The sequence below is a fragment of the Molothrus ater genome, chromosome 15, assembly GCF_012460135.2.
Source record: "Molothrus ater isolate BHLD 08-10-18 breed brown headed cowbird chromosome 15, BPBGC_Mater_1.1, whole genome shotgun sequence".
Classification (NCBI taxonomy): Eukaryota; Metazoa; Chordata; class Aves; order Passeriformes; family Icteridae; genus Molothrus; species Molothrus ater.
Window position 1 is genome coordinate 7,048,979 of NC_050492.2, and position 22,482 is coordinate 7,071,460.

A 22,482-nucleotide genomic window follows, 5' to 3' on the forward strand; every position below is an offset into this window, starting at 1 on the left:
TATAAGAAAGATAAGCCATTAGTCATTTCCATGTAACTTTGCTATGCCTTCCAGAAATGCATTCAAGAGCTGCAATATTTATCTGAAAAAGAATTTTCTAAGGACACTGCCGTGTGTTAAAGAAACATCCACCCCTTCTCCCAACCAGAGTGCTTTGTTTCTTTTTGAGGAAAGAGATACTGAAAATACACTCAAGATTACTTTTTCATAGCCTTCTGTCTTCATCTTCTAATGCAAGCTGGTTTTATGTTATAAAGAACTCACACTATCAGTTCAAGTAAATTTTTTGCCCGTTATTAAAACTGAAGGATATGGATAAAGTGTTGAATGCTGTTGTTCAGGAAGGTATTTTTATTTTGCAGTTATATATGTCTGTAATAATACAAATACAACAAAACTTAGCCTGGCTTCAAAGGGTCCTAGAGTAATATCTGGGTGCATATACTGTAATATTCAGAATTATGATTTTTTTCAAGAAATAGTTAAAAAAAACCCTGAGAAATCTAAGTTACAATCTTAGAAGAAATTGAAATCTGATTGAGGGTATAGAGATGTTTGTAGACAAGGATTAGGAGGAAACCTTTCCCTGCACAGGTGGTTCTGGAGGTTATCCCTGATGCTGCAGGTGGGGTCCCACTCATGCAAATCAACTGCAGCTGCACTTTGCCATTTGAGTCAGGCCTCCAGTCATCATCTCTTTTCTGCTCCTCTGATTTAACTGGACAGACCCAAAGCTTGTATCATGATGCTCTTTCTTTTTTCATAACTGAACACTAAAGAAAGCCTTGTAAAAAAGATTATGTGTAGGGATATCTCAGAATCTGATACTGGGGTATTATGGTAAGTTTTTTGGTAGTTTCTTTAGTTTTGTTTATTTGCACTTTTTGGGGTTCTTTTTCTGTATTAGTATTTTGTTTCCATGAGTACTGAAGATATTTTTCTGGTATTGAAGGAGATAGATTCCCATCCCAGCTGTCTTATCTGGTCACATCATCTCTGGTTCACCTCATTTAATTTTCATTAGGGTTCATCTTTCCATTTTATTTCAATATGGCTTTAATTTCAGTACAATCTATATTTATGATTTATAGGATTGCTAAGAAAATTGGCTGTGTCCTGGTTTTAGAAATAGGGGTAAGACTGAACCAAGGCACTGAAATTGTTAACAGTGGGGAACACTACCCCACAAAACTGAAGACAAGTAAAAGAGCATGGAGTGTAGTTATTGTTTAATGTCAAGAATGAAAATAAATATTAAATATTACCTGCCATTACAGATATTACAGAACTTCAGTAGTAATTTGTTCAGATATTACATCATTACATGATATACATCAATGATAAAGCAATTAGAAAATTCATGACTAGTAGATGAAATGCTCAAACTTTAGATAGGCAGAGATAATTATTACTTATCCATATGAAAGAAAAAAAAACATTGGTAAAGCAGTTTTTTGCACTTGTATGACTTTTTTATTAAGTTATATTTGTTGGTGCAATACGTAGTAAAAACAGGATTTTGTTTTGCTTTGTAAAGTATTGGCTCAGCAGCTTGTGTGATGTTAGATGTGTGATGGCCAAACTGATAAACTGCTGGGCTGAATATCACTCCTAGAATCCTGAATCTCACACTCCTGCAACGTAGAGTGGGAATGCAGCGAATTTAATATTATGGCCTTGGCACAACCCCAAAACTAACCCCCTATTTCTAGAAATAAAGTATCCTTATACTTCGAGACTTTTAAAATTCTGTTTCAGGTTGAGAGAAATGAGCAGGCTATCAGGATTCATTTTGCTTGTTAGTTTAGACAGGGATGAAAAGTGAAAAGTTTTATTCCTCACAGTTCTTTGTTGTTCAGCACCTCTTACTAGCCCTGGAAAACATGATGTTCAAAGTGCTTTTTAAAAGACAGTGACAGTTCAGGCCTAGTGTGACACTCTATTATGCTCTGTTCTGAAAGTGTGATGCCAGTTAGGAGAGCAGGGTGTCAGCTCTGCATCAGGGATTGATCTAATGAAAAAGTTATAGTGATGATGTTTTCTGCCCAGGAACATGGGAGAGTTTCCATTTAGTTAAACAAGTCCCTCTCAATGTTGGTACAAAGGATGAGTGTTAGTAAAACCATTCCCCTGCTCTGCTTGAGCATAACTTTTGTGTTATTTTCAATATTGAGTAGTAATGAAAATAGCACCCCTACCTCTCCCCTGCCCCCGAAATTTTAATTCGTCAAACGTAGTCTTAGCACTGACCAAGTTTTCCTGCTTTCTTCTTATTGTTTTGAAAATGCATTAGCAAAGCCAGAAAGAGAGAGGATAAGTTTTACTATTCCACCTCATCACTGTGCTCAGCCATGCTTTCTATTTAGCAATTTTCTAATGTCAAATCTCTCCAAGCTCTAAAACTTTTGGAAAAGCAGTGTGGTTTTGTAGTCAGTTTTTCATTGAATTACAGACCTTTATTATCCTGAGTTATTGTTTTACACTAAAATTTCACATGGGCTCTATTTTTCTTTCTCCTTATTGTGAAAGAGTGAAGGAGAGAGGAGGGTTGCCTTAGACTAATAGCACTGGATTGTCAGTGGATTTGATGTCATGCTTTTGCTTACCAACTACCCTTTCAAAAGGCATCATTTTCATCCAAATCCAGTGAGACCATTTTTAGAGCATTGTTTTGGAGCCACTGTGACAGCTTCAGTAAATGTGAATTTTAATTTATTTGTCTAATGAAGATGAGGACCTTGGCTAATGACTACATAGTCATAAGTGATGATGCTTTTCCTCCTACTCCCTCACTGCTTAGAGCATGTATTAATTGTGCAGATGGTAGTGGCTTAGCTGTGTGATATCTCCTCCTCTGGTGGCATTTACACTGTGCAAAGAGGGTGTATTGCCATCTCATTATTTAGCAGGATTTGTGATTCATCACCTGCCTTTTAAACCCAATACTGTGATCACATCTTGTTGCTAAGAGGCAGAATTTGCACGTGCACTTTCTTCTTTAAAGCACACCTGTGCCAAGCTTTGCCTGAAACCTTCAAGCAAATTAGAGCCAGGAGCACTGAATTTTCATCTTCATTCCTGCTAACAACATGTGACATTTGCAGTGCCAGCTTTATGTGGGTAACTGGAAGTCATTCCTTACATGTTCAAGAGATTCTCAGGCTCTTCAGCTGGTGAACTTGCCAGAACTTAAGTGAGGATTTCCAGATGTTGAACTTTCACTAAAAGCATTTCTTTTTTAATTTCTAGAATTTGAGCATAATTTGTGTGTGACAGGTAAAAAAGAAATACTTTTTCTGCTTTAATGTTTTGCTTTTCTACTCATGCATTTATTTGTTTTTATGGCTTGCAAGAAACAACAGGAGTAATTTAGGCACAACTAATGAAGAAAATTCCTTAAAATTTTATTTCTTCTTTGATTTCATCTGTCTTTCATGGCCATTCTGCTCCCCAGATTTTCTATTATTGCTTCTTTCACACAATAGTATTGGCATTTCTGTATTCAAACATTTTCTGGGCTTGTTCTCCAAAGTCACACATCTTATATATTTTACTAATAACTTAAAGGCTTGCTTTTTTTGAAGTATCACTGCTATGTACCTGATCATTGTTTGCAAATGCTAGGGCCGTTTGGTTTGGTCTTTTTTTGTTTTTGTTGTTTTGTTTCTGGGGTTTTTTTTTTATTATTTTGTTTAGAAAAGATCCTGTGCTGCAGGTGCAATTAAAGAAAGTTTATAATTACTTTTTAAAATCTACAGTTCTTTTTCTAGCAATGAGTTGTGACACAGGTGTCTCCTTAGCAAGTACATGTTTGGTGTTTCTGGCCATTCAGGGTTGAATTCCCCTCTACCTGAAGCTGCATGCAGGGGCTGGGGGATGCTGAGCCTTTGGGAGCGACACAAAGAAGTGATGCTGAGAGAGGGGGACTCAGGGCTGTGTCTGGCATGTGTCAAGGTTTCCAAGATATAAGCAGAAATGGGAATGAAGAAGTGACCTAAAAAAAAGTAGAATGAACCTGAAGAGAGCCTGGTTTTCCTCCATATAGAGTTGGAGGCTTGACCCAGAGCATGGTTTTTGTTACCTAACACAGAAAATGCAAAGGCTTTGCAGAATATGCAGTTTGGTCTCTGAGTCAAGTGCTGGTATTGTGGATTTAGGAGTGCCTCTGCTATTCCAAGAACAGAGAGATTATTAATACCCTTCTAAGGCACTGCAGTCATGTTTGAATCTGTTGGTAGAAGAAGCCTTGGAGTAAATGGAAAGCTAAGGCAGATCCACTGCACCACAACCCAACTCGTAATACTTTCAGAATTAAAAATTTGAGATGGTAATTGTTGAAAATGCTGAAAAGTGGAGCCATTTTTAGCAAGCTGGTTATTGCCTCAGTTTCTTTGTCTCCATTAAATGTGGATCACAATATGAACAGACTCCCATCTACATTCCTAAGAATGATTTCTGTACTTCAGTACTGATGTTCAGGTGGTTACTCTTCTCTTTTGTCAGCTTGGAGGGGCAGCAGGAGAAAAACATTTAGCCTTAACAGGAGAGTTTTTAAACTGCTGAAATTGTTCACTAAATTTCTGGTCTATGGTTAGAAATGAGATTTACCACCTGAGAGAGATTTTGCAGTCACTGGCTCTAGCATTAGGTTAAATGAACATGGGTAATGCATGACAGAAGTGATAAATTCTGGCCAATGCTTGAAATATCTGAAAGTAAAAATAGTGATATGTTAAAAAACCCTGAATGAACCCAGCAAAACCCAAATAGATGGATGTTTCTCCTAACACAGTATTTAACTGCAGGCTTGAGAAAGTGTATTGGGAAACGAGGAAAATGCTGAACTGGCTTAAAGAGAATTGTCTTACCCATTTAAAACATGGCACAGATAATTTTCATGTATCATCCCATGTTTGTCTCCTGCTTGCCCATGAAAGTGTGTCTGTTTTGTTACAGTGTCCTCTCCTTCTGACCTCATATTGCAGGCAGCACCAACTTGAACTCCCCATCCCTGCTAAGATTTTGCTGCTGAGCAGTTATTTTTAAAAATCTCTTTCAGCAATTTCCCATGAGCACTCTGCCTCGTGGAGGGAGGAGTGCTGGTTTTGTTACTGTGCTGGCGTTATCCTTGTACACTATAAAAGTTGAAAGGTCTGGCCAGGTGGGCAGTGGTGACTTTTCACCATGGGAAGTGGCAGCAGTGCTGACATACCCGTGGTTCTGTGCTTCTGTGGGTTGGGCTGGTGGCTGTGGGTTGGTCATTGCTCACATGCCTGGCTCAGGAGTGCTGAGGATGAGTGGAGGGGACACAGCAGCCACCAACCCCTGTGCTGTGCCTCGGGGATGGCTCTGTGCTCAACCTGCTGTGCCGCTGGTGCTTTTGCTCCATGCCAGTGTTTGCAGTCACCTCAAAACACCTGTGCATTTAATCAAGTAAATGCTTCCCAAGGCTCTCAATTTGATTTACTGAGTTGCAGCATGTGTTGTCCTATTGTTGATGTATAAAAGACTTTTAAGTAAAGCATAGAGTAATTTTAGGGATTGGTTAAAAAAAAAAAAAAAAAGAAAGAAAAAGGTGCACTTTCTACAGCAAAATAATCACTTTAAAAATTCCCTGAATTGGAGGAATGGGGCCCAGACAGATCTGACATATCTGAGATAAATATTTAATTTCTCATCAGATGTATGTTTGCTGTGTTGGGTAGGACTGACATTTTCCATCTGACTTTTCATCTACCTCAAATGTGAACTAGTTTTAAATTGTTTCTTGGAGAAAAGAAGGTTCATATATAGACAAGGTAACAGAAAAAGCAATGGGGGACATATTTTCTAAATTAAATTATAAAAGTACACACCACAGAGAAATCCTTCATATGTAGCCCATGTATTGATTCAACTTCCAGTGCAGTGTGAAGCATTAAAATGCAGCTCTGGCTGCACAGAATGTTAAAAGGGATCCCCACTGTCTGCCTAAGTCTATGGGAAGCCAAGACCTGATTAAACTCTGATTAGAATCAGTTGAACTCAGACTCTCTTTGAGACTGAGGGTGTCAAAGAGAGTCTGAGTTCAAGTGATTCTAATCTGCCTCAGGTCACACCCTCTCTGCTAATGGGCTTGTGAACAGCATCATCCTGGGCTGTTTGGCAGGTCAGAGTCACGGATCTCCCAAATCTAATGGCGTTATTGATCATAAATGCAAATAACTTTGACTGCAGAAACCGATGGATCTAGCTAGCTTTAGAATGGAAAAGAAGGGACCTTGGTAAGATTTCTGAAGCTTGTCTTAAGGGAATACAGATTTAATTTATTTTAAAGCATTTTTTGCAGGAAAATATGGTCATGAAGAGGAAACTCTGTGTGTGTGTGTTTGGGTTTTTTTTTTTTTTGCAGTGTATGGATTAGAGTTCTGGCAACTGAGATCTACTTACTGAGAATTTTCAAAGGTTTTATTTTATAAACAGGACAGGACCAACTGAATATTCCCTATCCAGATTTTCTATTTAGATTTCCAGCATTCAGTGTGTTACATAGCTTATCAAGCTTTCAGCTCTTGCCAGTATGATGCAGCTGATATGCACAGAAGTGTTTTGGGTGGTTTTCCTGTTTCTGTTTGGAACAAAGATATGAATGTTCTGAAATTAGGATGAGGAAGAGAAAGGTTGTGCCTGAGCATCCTAATTTTGGCACAGGAGGAGATGAAGCCCTTGGGAATTGGATTCCAGAAGGATGGCTGGAGTTAACTTAGATGCCTTGTTAATTTTAGTCATTAGGTTTGACTCATTGTTATGCTTCTCTCACACATCCAATAAACTCTTAGCTAAAGCTGAGTTGAATTGATGTAGGTACAGATTTTGGAATGTTCAAGAAGGACATGGCCTCCCATTCTCAAAATAATATTCCTGCTGCTTTAATAATATATTAAAGCAATAAGAGTATTTGGTGTTCCAAATGGATCAGATATGAAATGGGCAATGCAAGCCTAACAAAACAGATGAGGAGAGTGCTGAGGCCAGATATGACATCTGGAATGTGATAGAAGGCAATTCTAAGTAATTTATTTTTTCATTGTCAATATAAAAAAGAATTGTACTGGCTTGGGCATGTCAGTAGGCCTATCTGTCAGAAGAGAGAAAAAAGGAAGGAGGATCAGAAATAGCTGCAAAATGCATTTTCCCCACAGGTCTCCACTTGCAGATTAGCCTGAGCAGGAAAATAGCAATGTTTAAGAGGAAAATGAAGAGAATAAGATTGTTTATATTTTGCTCATGTCAGACCTATCCTAAAGCATTTATCTGAATAAGGAGGATCTTCATTTCCCAACTCCCCATTACAGCATTTTATATTAAAATCATCTGTAGGTATTTTTCTTGTCTTTTTCTTTTCCCCTCTCTACAGGAGCCTTACCTAAAGTCATTTGATGATAATAGAAATTTGTAATTTGAAACTTATTTGCTGTGAATTAGGCCTAAAAATATCTCCTACATCTTAATTCATTTCCTCAATTAAGTACTGCTCACATGGAAGTAGTTGTTGAGCTGAGATATATAACTACAGTGAAAATGGGTGATTGGTTCAAGACACCTTAAACAGCTTCAGATCCAGCTGATAACTGGGCAGGATAATTGATAACTGACAATTGTCCCACTGACACTCTGGACACACTGTGAAGGGTGAGGATCTGTAGCTTTATTTCCCTAGGAGTTAATTCTTAGTGTGCCCATAGAGGATGATATATGCAATATGTCTCTTTCATCTGTGCTTTATAGGTAATAATTAAATACTAATTGAATAAGTTGTAGCCATCTTTAACAATTCTGGTAGTCATTTTAAGGGAGTGATTTCTCTTCTATAAATTCAAAATGTTGTTCTGGAATACCCATTATCTGTATTTGTACTGTCCATGTTTGTCAGATCTTATTTACTCTGTGCAGGATTTGGTATACATGGACATCTGCTTAGGTAATTTGCAGGATTAAATATAGGCACTGAACCTTTAATTGATAAACAATACATATTTCTGAAAATATTAATTAAGAGTATATTCTGCAGAATAAATGATGTGATATCCTCGATACAACCAAAACAAATCTTCTGGAAACAAAAGCATCACTTGAAGCAAAATGAGGCAATTCAAAAGCAATTAGCAGCAGAGTTGCTCATCCTTTTTTGTTTTCTAATACTGCCTCCCCCCACTTAGGAGTGCAGTGTAGACCTTTCTGTAGATAATGGCAAGCAGGTGATGAGGAGTAAAAGGGAGAAAAGTAGTTGAAAGTAGTCTGCAATTAGCCACATTGGATTAAAAGATTTGAATCCTAATGGAGGTTCTGACACTGAAAGTATTCATTCTGCCTTAAAAATGTCTTCATCCTGCTCCTCTGCAGTTTTGTGAGGTGTCAGTGTCTGACGCCTGTACTGTGCTTGGACACTTGGATCCACAGCTCTTGCAGTCCTGTACTTATGAAGTACTGCCTGTATGGTGCAGCCTTAACATTAACACCAGTATCAAAACTAAATTTTACTATACGTATATTTTTGGCTTTTTGTTAGGTTTTTTTTTCATATTCTTGGTATCTAACTACCTGGAGTGCTGTTGACCCACTAAAATTCTCCCTGTTCTAGTGAAAAATGCTCTCATTCCTAAGTGAGAAACTGGCACTATTCAGTGATCACTACTCTATGGACATAACAGTTGCTGCAAAAGAACCATTCAGAGCTTTCCCCAAGGGCTCCTCTGTAATTTTACAGTGCCTCCTTTAATTCTGTGTGATGTTCCAGGTCGTTATGTATTATGTCAGTTGTACCACTCCAATATCTGGAAATAGGCCCCTGGTGCTGCTATGTAGACACTCCTAAGGGCATGAATTAAACACAGTTTTAAAAACTGGCCAATGGTCACTGTGTGCGGTGTGTGTGATCTGCTGACATCAGAGCTGTGGGGAAAAAAGAATAATCCAGTCCAATTATACTTATTACATTTTTGCAGTCATATAATGGTAACTTTTTTGCAATAAAAAGCAAAACCTAAAACCACTTGGGATAAAATGATAGGTTTGACAACAGTTGTATTGTTTATTTTAACTTTTTTTTTTTTTTTTAACCTTTTTGGATCTGGGAGTGATTCTGCTGGTTAAGACTCCACTTGCATTTATGATTTCTGTTGACATTTTCCTGTGGGAAATGAGTGTCTGACTCACAAAATCCAGAAGAATGGGAATTTTGGGCTCTTATCTTACTATTTCTGTAAAATGTACTAAATAAACTGCAATCATAAAACTTCTTACTGAATATTGTTTTGACTTTCCACTTGAGTTAAAAACTAATGTGAACTTTTTTCCTCCAGAACAGTGAAAACACTTTCCAGTCAGTTTCCTGGAATCTGATGCATCAAATACATCTGATAAATCAAACACACAGAAACCATGGGTTACGAACACAACCAAGTGGCTGCAGTTTCTGTGTGAGCTCATTATCCAGAGCACAAGCTCCTCACTAACAGAGGGAGGTGCAGGTTGTGTCAGCAGTAAAAATTGTTAGTATAGGGTACATTTACAGTGCAATGTACTTGTTAGAGATAAGCACGTTATTTTGGGTGGTGAGAACTGATTAAAAACCCACTAAATTCATGTGTCCCCTTGAAAAGTTCTAGCTCTCTTCCCTAGTTTGAGAGTCTGTATTTGATGTGGTGTAATATCAGAACAACTGGTTTAAAAATGTTTTGTATATATGATTTATTTTATGCAGTGTGACTTGGATGGTAACAATATAACTTTTTGAGATAGAAAGTGAAATAATGCACTTTTTATTTCAATGCTGACATTGAGTGAAGTAGGCATGTAATTTTCCCAACCAGAATAAGAAATATGTTTTTGTGAAATATTTGAAAGTAAAACTTTGATGTTTTCAGTGATGGTTAGTAAAGCAAAAGGGCTACAAACTCTGGATAATGGCGATGTAGTAACTCTTTATTCCAAGGTTGCTTGTTTCATGCTACTGATCATGCTCATATTGTTTCATTTTCTCTAAGTCCTGTAGTACTTTAGTATACTCCCTTTTATTTATTTCTTTTGAAAGGGAGAAGTGAAGTGAATGCTGAAAGACAAGGATACATTTCGCAGTGATAAAATATTAAAATTATGAAGTGCTCCTCTGAGCTTTTCTGCCATTTTATGTAGGTATTATTTTCTGGAGAAGAACCTATTACTTCAGAGAAAGGTTTGAATGAATTCAGTCTAAAGCTGAGGTTATTGTAGCAGAAGATTTTACTGCTTTGTGATGTATGCTTTTTGCAAGGATATAATTACAATGGTGCTATGGCTGAATTTTGGACACAGTGACAGGATAGTAGGAAATGCTATCTCACTTAAAGAACAATTTCTAGAGCTACATATATAGCAGAAGATAAAAAGGAACCCTGCAGCAAAATTCTGATTCTTCTGTGACAGAATTCTTTTACCATGAAATAAGAGCCCTGGTTTTCCAGGACTCTTCCCTTCTGACATGCAGATGGCACAATAGGCTGTACTTCAGCAGAGAAATGCAGAACATCTTCCCAAGAAAGATCAGAGGCATATAGATTTTAGTTTCCTTTAAAAATCCTATATGCTTCTTTTGCCAATAATCTCAGCAACAACACAACTGAATGAGGTCAAAGTTTCTGTATGAATTCTGACTCCCTGCGCTTTATCAGCTGCAAAAGTTTTTCCTCTCTTGTATTACATTTAGATAATGCTTTAGTATAATATCCTTCATATTCTTAACTTGTATTATGGTTATGCCTTTCAGCTTTGACAAATATACTTAGTGCTGTCAGAGAACACCTTACTGTCTAAGGATTGCACACTACAGAATCAAGGGGGAAATATCTACATGTCATTACTTCCAGATGGAGTAAGAAAAGTGAGCTCTTGGCACTTAGGTTGGAATACTTAGGAAATGTTGACGTGTAGTGTTAGAGGAGAGCATATTACAGATTCTGGGTAGCATGTGTGTATTCTTTCATCTCAAATAGAGACATCAACATCAATAAAAAAGCTGTTCTTTTCCTATAAAACTACGCTGAGACTCTATGTGCTGTTTACAGTTGAAAGTCTATAGCTGATTTATAGCTGAAAAATTCAGTAGCTGAATTTTTAGATTTAATGTTGAATTTTTAGAAACTATTGTTTGGCGTTTCCTACAGGCAAATCTTTACCTATGATCACACAAGGGAGGCTTTTCTTTTCTGTGAATAAACAGGAGAAAAATTCTGTGAACTCTCTAATTAGCAATAAATTTGTTTTATTTAAAAGTAGATCTGTTAGTATGTCTATCAACCTTGACATATGTTTAAATCCAATGTTATCATCAGGAGAGAGATTTATCCTCCTGATGTTTTGTTCCCAGAATTTCCAGGTATTTAAAATGGGCTCTGCTGGCTGCTGCTGTCACAGGTATTTCCAACTGTCATGCATGGGGACTTTTTCCAAGAAGCAAAGGTGAACAGTGGGTTTAGCTGCAGTAAATTATTTCAGTAACTAATTTAGAGAGTTCCTGACTCTTTCACCACACACAGAGAATTCTTATAAAGTTCTCAATCAAGAGGTTGAGTCTGTTGTCCCTGTGAGCTCTTTGGATTGCTCCTGGTGCTGTTAATGGTCGGCAGTCAGCTCGCAGGTACACAGAGCTGAAGCAGAATTTCACTCTGCTTTCAACAGGATATATGTGCATACATTTAGAGCAAGAATTAGTTCTTGTATTTTCCCCCTGGGCTTCAGCTCTTTGAGTCCATGGTCTGTTAGAGCTAGAACAGGAGAGGAGGGTGTGACAGAGTTCTTGTACTGAACTTGTCACCCTCTTGCTCATCACTGCTGTGTGTCTGTAAGCCTGTAATTACAGGGCAGGGCTGCTTCCAGGGCAGACATAAGTTTCTCTTACTGCTTTATTCTCCACAGCTTTGCAAAGCCATTGCAGCTCCAAGAGGGAATTGGGTTCTGTCCATCTCCACATGGCATTAGCATTGCTCTCCTGTCTTCCTGTGCTCTTTTTCCTCCACTAGTGATGTCAGAACTGTTTAAGTTGCTATTTTGGATTTCAAATCGTATTTGAACTTGTCAGAAAAGCAAAATTTATAGGATTTTGAGAAACTGTTCCCTGCATAGAACTGCAAAATAAGACCTACTGGCACTTCTGGGATAGCATTATAATAGGGGTATTATTTTCTGCCTCACTTTAAGTTTGCAAGTGTTTAAAAAAGGTTCTTTATGGCCTTCACATTTGGCCTCTTAAAGAAGTAGTGAGAATTTCTGACTGTTATTTGAATCCAAAACCTTCCAAAGTGAGCATATTTTCATCTTTCTCAGAGTTTATCTGAATTATTTTGAATTATTGACAGCAAACTTTACTTTCCCTGCAAGTCAATTGTGGCGCAGACTTTTTTCAGTGGTAGCTGTGCTTGTTTTAACACAAGAACCTTTCTCTAGGTCTACTTCATAATACTTTATTTAGTCAGTTTAGTGGTGCTTCAGGGTTTGCTTTTTTTTTTTTTTTTGTGCCTCATAATCAGTCTACATTCAAAATAAAGTTCATAAAAGAGGAAGATGAAAACTCATTTCCATTGTTAGGAATCATAAAATATCACAAGGTTTCTCTTTCTTTAGCAACAGATGAAAAGATGAGTGTATGAGAGAGACAGTTCTGTGATGTGTTTCATTTCATGTGGTGCCTCTCTGAGTCCTGCTATTGTGTATCATCCCCAATGACTGCAATGCCTTGAGTCACTGTGTTGTTTTTTTAAAACCTTTCACTTTTTCACTGTTTGTTCTCAAGGTTACATTATGCAAAACACAATGTTGCATTTTTTGCACTAGTACAAGCTGTATAAAAATATTTTTAATCCTGCTGTGAAAATCGAAGTAGCTCTGTTCTGGGGGGAGAGGCTTTGGGCCTGTTTCAAGTCTTCCCAACTTCTAAAATGAACTTCTGTTTCTTCTTCTGTCTGAAAAGGTGTGGGTCACGTCTCTTGCCTTTCAAAGTATTCCAAGGTGGTAATACTTGCACTCTGTTGCTTTGGTGAATTGGTTTAGCTAATCACCATTAATTGTGAACCACTAAGAATTGTCCAAAGGTAGTTTTGCTGTTTAATTAATTATGAAGATGAAAGAGAACTTCTTCTACTTCACTATTAATGTGAGAAGCCAGGCTAAAAATATGAGGGAGGTAAGAGGAGAGGAAAGGACAGACTACTGATTTTATTTCAATGGATTTGCATTATGGATAGGAAGGAACAAGCAAGTTGAATTTAATACATTATTCAAAACTTCTGTTTTGATTTGATTAAATCCCTGCTCTACAAATCATTTTCCTTACCATGCCACTTTTTTCCCTTTACTTTCTAGTGAGGTGCAGGGCATTGTGTCCTTTAAAGATTTCCTGATGTTCCCTACAGAGCTTTTATCCCAGCTGTCTGCAGCCTTTGGCCCCTCTTGGTTTTTGCACCAAAAATCCTCTGGCAATGTGTGAGAGCTGTGAGTTCTCCGCTCCAGCAGTGGGTACAGACACTCTGCAGAGGGTAGCACGGGCTGGGGGTTGTCTCTGTGTGGAACCCTTGGATCTGGTAGACCCTGGAAGGAAGTGTTTAGTGCAGAGAAAGCTCTGAGAAGCTTAATAGTCAACCAGGTTAGCTTTTACCATAACTTTTTTGTGCATTTAAACCTTGGCTATAAGCCTGTGCTCTGCCTTTTCCTCTGTGAACTACTGAAGCTCTTGTAAAATCTTGGCTATAATATACAGATAAGTGTGGAAGTACTGAGGAAATCAAAACAAACCTCCCCACAAAAAACCCAAACATAACCCAACAAGAAAACATGACCTGTAATTATTTTCCGGTCTCACTATACCTTTGTTGAAGTTTGCCCCAAAACAATCAGTCTTACATTGATACTGGAACAGGGTGATTTCTTTGATTTTTCTTTAAATTTAAAAATAAGGAACCAACTATTAACTGCCAAGGGGTTTTTTTTTACCAATATGTGCTGCTGCTTGCTCCATTTGCATTTTCTATCAACTCACATGCATTCCTCAGCAGTCTGATTTTGTTAAAAGCTGGAAGGCTTTCACTGAGAGCACCAAAGGAGCCTTTCTCCCCGTGCTTTTGTCCCACTCCAAAAAACTTAGTTGTGAAGCATCTCTGGTAAGACACACTGATTAAAACCATTATATTTTCCATGTAGGTGTATTCTATGAGTACGCCTACATGGAATGAAAAAAGGACATGGTGCCAAAAGATGTTCCTTTTCTCCAAGAAACCAATAGGAAAGGACAGTAAGCATACTTATGAAGATTCTTAATTTCTGTTTTGCAGGAATGATTGCTACAGTCTATTTTGAGTGAATTTTGACCAGGCACCTCTAATTTTCTGCCACTAATGAGCACTTTCTTAGGTATTCAAGGAGAAAGAATAAAATCTGTCAAATGAAAGAGTTCTCTGAAGTCTTTTTACCAGAACAAAGAATATCCAACAAGTTTTTGCACTCATATTGAACATTCTAAATATCTACTATGAAAGGCCAGTAGTAAACCTCATATATGACACAGGATTTTGAGAAGAGAAGTGTTGGTCACCCAATCTCTCATTAATACCTGGGAAAGACATTGATCCTTTAATGTCTTACTGTCTGCATGTGTTGCAGGCACTCCATCTACTCCACCTTGGGTCCCATTGTGGAGATCATCATGTTGGATTTTGCATTTTGAGCCCGTTCATTTGATCAGCCTTTCAGCTTGAAGAAAGCTTGTACAAATGGCTGCTCATTTTTCTCATGGTGTGGAAACAGGTTCCCCAGGTGCTTTGGCCGGTCAGCTGTGCTTAGCACACAGCAGAAAACTCCTGTGCTGAGGGGAGCTGTGCTGGGAGAACCTCGCTGGGACAGCGCTGGTTACCGGCCAGCAGCAGACATGGCACCCAGGCAAAACCAAGCTGAGCATCAGCTATGACAAATACAGATTCTTCTTTGAGCACAGTGTGATGGTGGAAAGATTGGAGCAAGGCACATTAACAAACTTTTCTCCTTCCTTCCCAGAATTACAACAACAGCTGCCTGTATGATGGACCTGCGGAGATATCCGCTGGATGAGCAGAACTGCACGCTGGAGATTGAAAGCTGTAAGTACTTCTGCAAATCCTACTTATTCTCTGCTCAACTGCTTTGGAGTTTTTATTTCTGTTGAGTTCTGGTTTTTTCATGTTTTGTATTCAGGGTTTTTTTGGGTTTTTTTTTTTTACATGCTACTAACCCAGTTGTCTTTCTGTCTGATGATGCTTAGATCCTTGTAAACACAAGCAAAAAAAATAGCTTTCCAGATGGATTAGTAATTTGTGGCACAAGGATTAGCAAAAGTTATTCTGTGTTTTTATAGATAATTTACAGCTTTTAAAGTCTCATTCAAATGCCTTGTTGGAGTTCATGTGAGGAGCACGAGGATTATTATCAGTTCTTTATCCTCCTTTACTGCTGAACTGGGTGGCAGCTTGTTTCCATTTATAAGTGAAGGCAAGAGGTTAAAATTGTCCTTGAAATAGGTGATTTGTGGGTTTTTTCCTAACCACTGTGCTCTAGTTAAACTTTCAAAGCATGTAAACAGTCTGTTTATATATACTGATTTAATGGCTGGTGTCTATTGAACTTATGTAGATAAAACTTGTCAAGTAAAATCTGTCTTTTCTCTGAAAAAGATTCATGATCACTTTTATAATGACAATATTGCAAGTATGTTATTTAACACTTTAATTAAGATTATATAAAAACTTTCAAGATTAATGTAACATTTTAATATACAGCACACAAGTATGTGTATTTTTAAAATAATCTCTGTATTATGAAATATGTGGGATTTCTGTGTTTGATTTCTGCTACAGTCTGGTAAGAACTCGTTACAGCTGAACTTCTGTTTGAGAAAGCATTTAAGAATATGTTTTACATTTGTGTCTAAATTTCATTCATCTTATTGGAATTTACAGATATGCTAAAATTCTTGTGACACTGTTGCCTGAAATAATTTCCATGCATAAGTAAGGAGAGTTGAGACTATCTTTAGAATTCTGTGTACTGGTATTCACAAGCAGCAAATACAGTGGTGGACTTGGCACTGAGAGTGGATAAAATCTAGTTTATTTGAGGTTCTTTGTAGTTCTGTGTACAATTTCCATTGATAGCATTTGATTCAGGATCTCATACCTGCAGCCTGCTATTATGCAACTAGTACACAGGTAGTGTATATATATTAGGTTGATTATAATGTGTGAGAAAACTCTTGGCATAATTCAGGCTTAGAGAGATTTTATTGAGAAATTTTTTGCTGTGACAGTGTCTTTTAATTGTTCTTGTAGCAAAGACCTGGTATTTTTCTATTTTCCAGTTGTGTATGTAAGGTGGGAAGCTGGAGAGTCAAAGGAGATGCTTTCTCTGTTTACAGCGTTGTTTAAATGGCCAGCAAGGTCTTGCCATCTCTCTGCATTGCTGAGATGACTAAGTCTTATTGGGATTCACAAAGTAGATATCCCTCCTCTCATCCTTTCACAACCTGCTCTGGAAAATATTCCCAGGAAATACTTGTCAGGTTAGTCCTTGGGCAAAGAAGAAAATTGTGTCTCTGCTTTTCAATGAGAGCACTTGTTCTCATTCAGACTTAGAATGTGGGACTTGTCAATTGAAATTTCCCTTTTATCTGATGTAGAGGTTTGATGCAGATCACTTATCTTTCTAGAAACAATCCTAAAAACTGAGGTATCGAGTACTCAAAGTTGTTGTTCCACTCAGTATGAAAACTTAATGCTCGTTATATCATAGAGAGGGTAGAAGTTGAATTTACCATGGAAGCTGGGATGCCTGGAGCAGAGGTCATCTGGGGATTTGTGAGCTCTGTTGCAGCATCACAAAGGTAAAATGGATTTAAATCAGGATACTAAGTGTAGCCAGCCTGTCTGTCATGGCAATAATAAAGTCCACTAAAGAATGTGGATAAAGTAACACTTGAACTGTGTTTTGAAGCACTGTCAGACTGCTTCAGAAAATGATTGGTCTTCATAAACACCATTTTGTCCTGCTGAAAACCTGTGTGTCTACTCCTCATGAATCACTTAAGGCAAAAGTGCTGATAGGTAGATGGGCAGGATGAATAAGTTATTAAATGCAGGTGCTGAAGTCATATTCACTTCTAAAAAGTGCTTTAGCTGCATGCCTGAAGAAGGTTGGTTTCTTGCCCTTCTGATCCTCTTAGATTACTGTTTCACCACTTCTTTCTTGTAGTGGTTAGATATTCTATGAATTCCTACCCCAGGTCTTTTCATGCCTATGAAGGCATGAAATTAATATTCTTTGCTTGGACCTACAATTTTTTTTTAATTCAGTGTCTTCTCTGGCCCTACTGGGACCTTCATAGCACATTTAATGAAAACACTTGCAGTTTCTCATAGACTTCATTTCATTAAACTGATTATTCCAGTCTTTTTTAGCTTTCTCATGCAGGAGTATGTGAAGAGAAATGCAGAACTGGCATTAGTTCTTCATTAGGAATAACTAGCACCATGAACAGTGTCCCAGATGAAATTTGTATTACGCTATGGCATTACTCCTGCCTTTCTTCAAAAAGCCACCTCTGCCTTTCTTCACTACTGCATATCACAGGTGAGAGTCTTTTCTGGAACAAAAAGTACAGTAAGGTCTTTCCCTTCCTCACTCATTTTCCAGCAGCAGGTTCTTGCTGGCTTTTTGAAGAATTTTTTTGCATAATGCTAAGAGCACATGACTTGGCATTTCATAACACTGTTCACATAAATCAGTGTTCTTAATGTTGCTACAGTCCTCAAGGTTATCCAGTTCTTGTTATATTTGTTCTGTTCATCCTTGTTCCTGACAATGCCTGCTGATTTTGTTTCATTAGAAATTTCATCAACACACAAATACTAAGGAATATTAATGTCAAGAAGGAAGAGCTTTGCTTACAGTCATTTTCTGTATTAAGCATGACCTTTCAGTGCAGTACAATTTCCTACACATCTTTTACATACCTTTACTAGGTGTCTTTTCTTAGTTAGTCTTATAAAAATATTTCTATGAAATCCAGTTCAGCTATGCATTGTTTAAAAAAGAAGTTATTGTCAAGTCAGGTCATTTGAGTTGTAATGATATTTTTATTCTGTTCCAATACATGTTACTGTCTCTAAAGTCCTTCCATTCTTTCTCTGCTTCCTTCTTCCTTTCCTCCCCTCATCCTCTTGCTGATGCCAGAGTTGAATGCCTATTTAAAATACCTGGGCTTTTTTTTTCCTTCATGTCACAGTGTTTACTGACATTTGTGGCCAATATCAAGTTTTTGTTAATCTAGATTTGCATCAATATAGATTAATTGTCAAATTAGAAATTATTGTGCAAAAGGGTTGTATATAAAATATAAAACATGATATAGAGGGGGTGATATCATCTATTAAGATTCAAGAGACAGCATTTTTAAGGGCAGTCTTAGTGAAATGCTGAAAGTGTAGGAGCGATCTATTCTCCATTAGTTTAAAAAGTACCAGTTGTGAGGAATGAAATCCTGGTTTTTTCCATGTATAGCTAGTTACACTCTGAGGTCCTTTAAAAGCAGAAGCTTGTTGAATATTCAGTTTTGCTAAGATGCTTCTGAACCTGTGGGCTATCGTGTCCAGGGGGCCTACTCTGAGCTATTCCACTTCTCCCTTTCTTTTGTTCTTCTCCAACATACTGAACAGCAGGGTTATAATACCAGAGGGAAACCAATTTTCCTAAATATTCATTTTTTAGTTTCCCAACTTGCAGGAAACAGAGTTTTTTTCTTTTTTAGTTGAATATTTACTTGTCTCAGTAAATACCTGTTCTGCACCCTACCTCGGCCACTGCAGTTTGTATTGCTGAGTTTCTGATGATTCATGAGCATGATTTTATTTCTCTGCTGTTTCCTGCCTCCCTGGAATTGTAACTGTTGAGAGGAATGTCTCAGCTAATCATTCATAAGACTAGTGAGAGCTCAAAGGCAATAAGAAGTACAAGACAATTTGATGAATACTTCATATTCCTATAAACTAATAAAATATCATATTGCACATCCTCAGCCTAACAGAAATTATTGTGATTCTTTTGACTATTCTTAAACACAATTATTCAAGATTCATGTGGTACATCTGGACCTTTGTCGGTTTCAATTATGTTGTGCCACATAAAGACAAAAATTTATTCAATTCCTTCTTATCTTGTTTCATAATGAGTTAGGCCTGCCTATATTTATGGTATACTGAGTAAAATTCAGAATCTGCCTTTTGATAGCGGGTTTTGGGGTTTTTTTCCATTTCTTTGTAGCTGTGGAACAAACAAGAATGCACTGAGTTTCTCCTCAGAAACTCTTTCCATGTTGTGTGGCATTGAAGCAGCACATCCAAGCCCTTGGCAGAGAGCGAGCTCCCCATGTGGCTGTACTGACCAGGGAAAAACACTCACAGACAGGCAGGGGAATTTTTGCTGATGAATGAGAAATAATTGTTTTCAGGACATTTCATTTATGTGAAAACCTGAGGTGTTTGGAGCAGAAACCATTAGAATTTTTTGTTCAACTTCACGACAAAACCACCAGAGAAGCACACTAGGTTAAAAGGTAAAACACACCGTTCCGTAAGAGGATGTGGAAAAAGCCAGAAACAGAGTCAAAAAGTGTCATTCCTGCCCGTGGCAGTGCAGCCCGGTCCCAAACACTTTCTAATCAGATCATCTGTGAAATCTCATCAACAAGAGAAAGAGAAGTCATCTTTGTGTGCTCCAGGTGACTTTATGAGTACTTTTAAGGCGCTGAAAAGAAATCAAAGCAGCCTTTTGCTGGAGCTTTGAGTACTTTGCAGATGGCTGCTCTGGCCATCGATCAAAGCTGTAATCAGGTCACACGGGACAAATGGTGGGACTCCAGGTGCTGACCAGGCAGGGCTTTTCTGGGTTAGAGGCCAATGTGTTGGATGCCAGGCAAGGAGCTGCGGTCCCCGGCTGTGGGGTGCTCAGCACAGCTGGATACCATGGCAACACGTGACTTCCAACAACTGCACAGCAAATGGAGAGCTAAACACACGACTCTTGCAACACTGACAGCTACAATTTTAAAAGTTGTTAATTTTTTTTTTCTTTTATCTGAGTTAATGTGTATTCCATCCCCTTTGTCTCTTCAGCTGAGACTGTTTTGCATCATGGCCCTTGCAGAGAGGGTATTCCTCTATCAGCAGAAGGTGGTCTTATCAAGGTGCCCCTATTTTCATCTTGTTCATCATCTCCATATTCAGATTTCCTAATTTGAATTCTCTGCCAATCCAACCTGTACAGCACAGTGTGTGGAGCAGAGATGTGTTGTTTAACAAACAGCGATGAATTCCATCCATGTCTGTTGCCATTTTGGCACCACAGCTTCCGGTGTGGCTTCCTTGGGACAGGTACTTTGTTCTTTATTTGTCCTCAGTAATTCCATCTCAAGCATGCTGAGAAGAGAAAAGGTATAATTTCAGTGGCATAATGCACACTGAAAATGAACAGGAAATCCTTGACTCCTCTTCAGTGTGGAGATAGGATGATTCAGGAAGAGCTAAAATAATCCCCAGCAGTAGATGATTCTTCTGTGTTGCCTGAAGAGGGGAAGGAAATTCAGACTCACCAGCAGTGCATATGATCAGGGTGGGCTGTGTGCAAGGGAACCAGTGTTTGTAGGGTTTGATAACACACACCCCCACACCCAGCTGGGGGTTGGGCTTTCAGGCTGGAGCTCAAATAACACCCGAGATTTATTACCCTAAGGTTGACAAGAGGGAAGTATCTTCCTTTTTTCATTACATCTCAGTACATCTTTGCAGCAGTCTCTGCTTCCTGGGAGTTCTCATAGCACTAACAAGGTGATGTACTGTTTGCAAATGAAGAAAGAATTCTGCAGGAGCTCTGAAACAGACTCTTAATGCTTTCAAGCTACCTGGAGTTAAATCTAAAAGGGAATGCAGTATACAAATATCTAATCTGTGCCTTTCAGTCTCAGGCCATACCAGCAACACAGATTTCCACAGAGAAATTAACAATTTTGAGTGCCTTTTTTTTTTTGTCATCTCATTCAATAGTTGAATATGGAGAACATATATAATCAAAAAGAGAGAAACAAAATGAGAACGATTTTAAAATTTGTAATGCATTTTGTCTTTTATATTCAATTTGAACAATAGTAGATTTTTCCTTATTACAAATAACCCTGCATTTATCAAGGGATTATTATTATTTTTAAAAAGTTCATATTCAGAAAGTATCAAATGTAATTGCTAAGGTTTGGGAAAAAAATTAGAAAACAATGCAAATTTTGACTATCACACAGTGATCACATACCTGTGAAAAGTGAAATGTTTCTACAGCCATTTTACTTGCTAAGAGAAAGAGCTTTTTCCCTCTATATAATTACAATTGTCTTTTGTTCATCAATTACATTAAAGAATGAATTCAATTTTTTCAGATTAGCTTTCAAAACATCTAGGGGCAGGAGGGCACTGGAGTCTGTTGTCAGTCTGATCTGTGTTTGCCCTTGGTCACTGCTAGCAGCAACTCCAATAGTAATGCCAGTGCTCTTGCTACTGCTCTTCAGCTCATGCTGAATTACTGAAGTGGGGGAAGAATGAAAATGAATATTTGAGTCACTGCAGAACTGCGGATTCAGATGAAATTTGATTAGGAATTTTGGCCTGTTTACAAGGCAACAACAACCAAAATGGGATCAACTCTTACCCACCCTGGCAAAGGGTCCTCTTTGTCCCCATGGGCAGCACAGCTGGGCTGGGGTGAGATGAGGCTCATTAGGTTCCTGCTCTGACAAGAATTCAGTTTGCTGCTTGAGGAGCAAGCCAGATCACCAGATTGGTGAGAGTGCTCTGCATTTGGGCCACTGATACTTGTCCATTTGTCCTAAGTTTCTAGAATAGGAATTAAAGATTCATCTCTCAAATATGAGCTTAACCTTCCTCACTAGCTCTTGTTAAAGAAAAGAAATAGCCGTATTCTCCTGCAGGGTTGGAATTTTTTTGGTTGTGTGATTTAGTTTTGGTTTTTTCCAAACTCCAAGTTTTCATTACTTTTTCTTACTGATGCTCAAATGCAGAATATTGCATCATTGGTCACTGAACAGGAAAACAATTTAATTGGTTTTGTTTCAGCAAGTAGAAGCCAGAGAGAGTAATAAGATCATCTTCAGTTTTGATTATGACATTAGATTTGAGTGGAGGAAGGTTTGACCTTCCAAGCAGACAGGTCTAGGGAACATTATTTTACTTTGGTGGAATAACAGAGAAGAAATTGAATTAGAAGCAGATTTGGCAAAGTTAAAAATTACAACTTTTTCATCTCTTGATCACACCTTGGTAATGATGAGAGCTTTGTGAGACAAGTTAATTTTGTTTTCAGTTGCTCATGTACTGCTAGTCAGGCTGATCA

At 38.0% G+C, this 22,482-nt stretch overlaps 1 protein-coding gene across 2 annotated transcripts in view; it reads left to right on the forward strand.

The window, feature by feature from the left end:
• Positions 1-22,482, forward strand: part of GABRB2 (gamma-aminobutyric acid type A receptor subunit beta2) — a 137,648-nt gene that overhangs the window by 56,685 nt on the left and 58,481 nt on the right. For both annotated transcript variants that reach the window (XM_036391479.2, XM_036391482.2), the window contains exon 7: positions 15,058-15,140. In XM_036391479.2, coding sequence (XP_036247372.1) covers positions 15,058-15,140 — 83 coding nt within the window. The remainder of the gene's footprint in view (positions 1-15,057; positions 15,141-22,482) is intronic.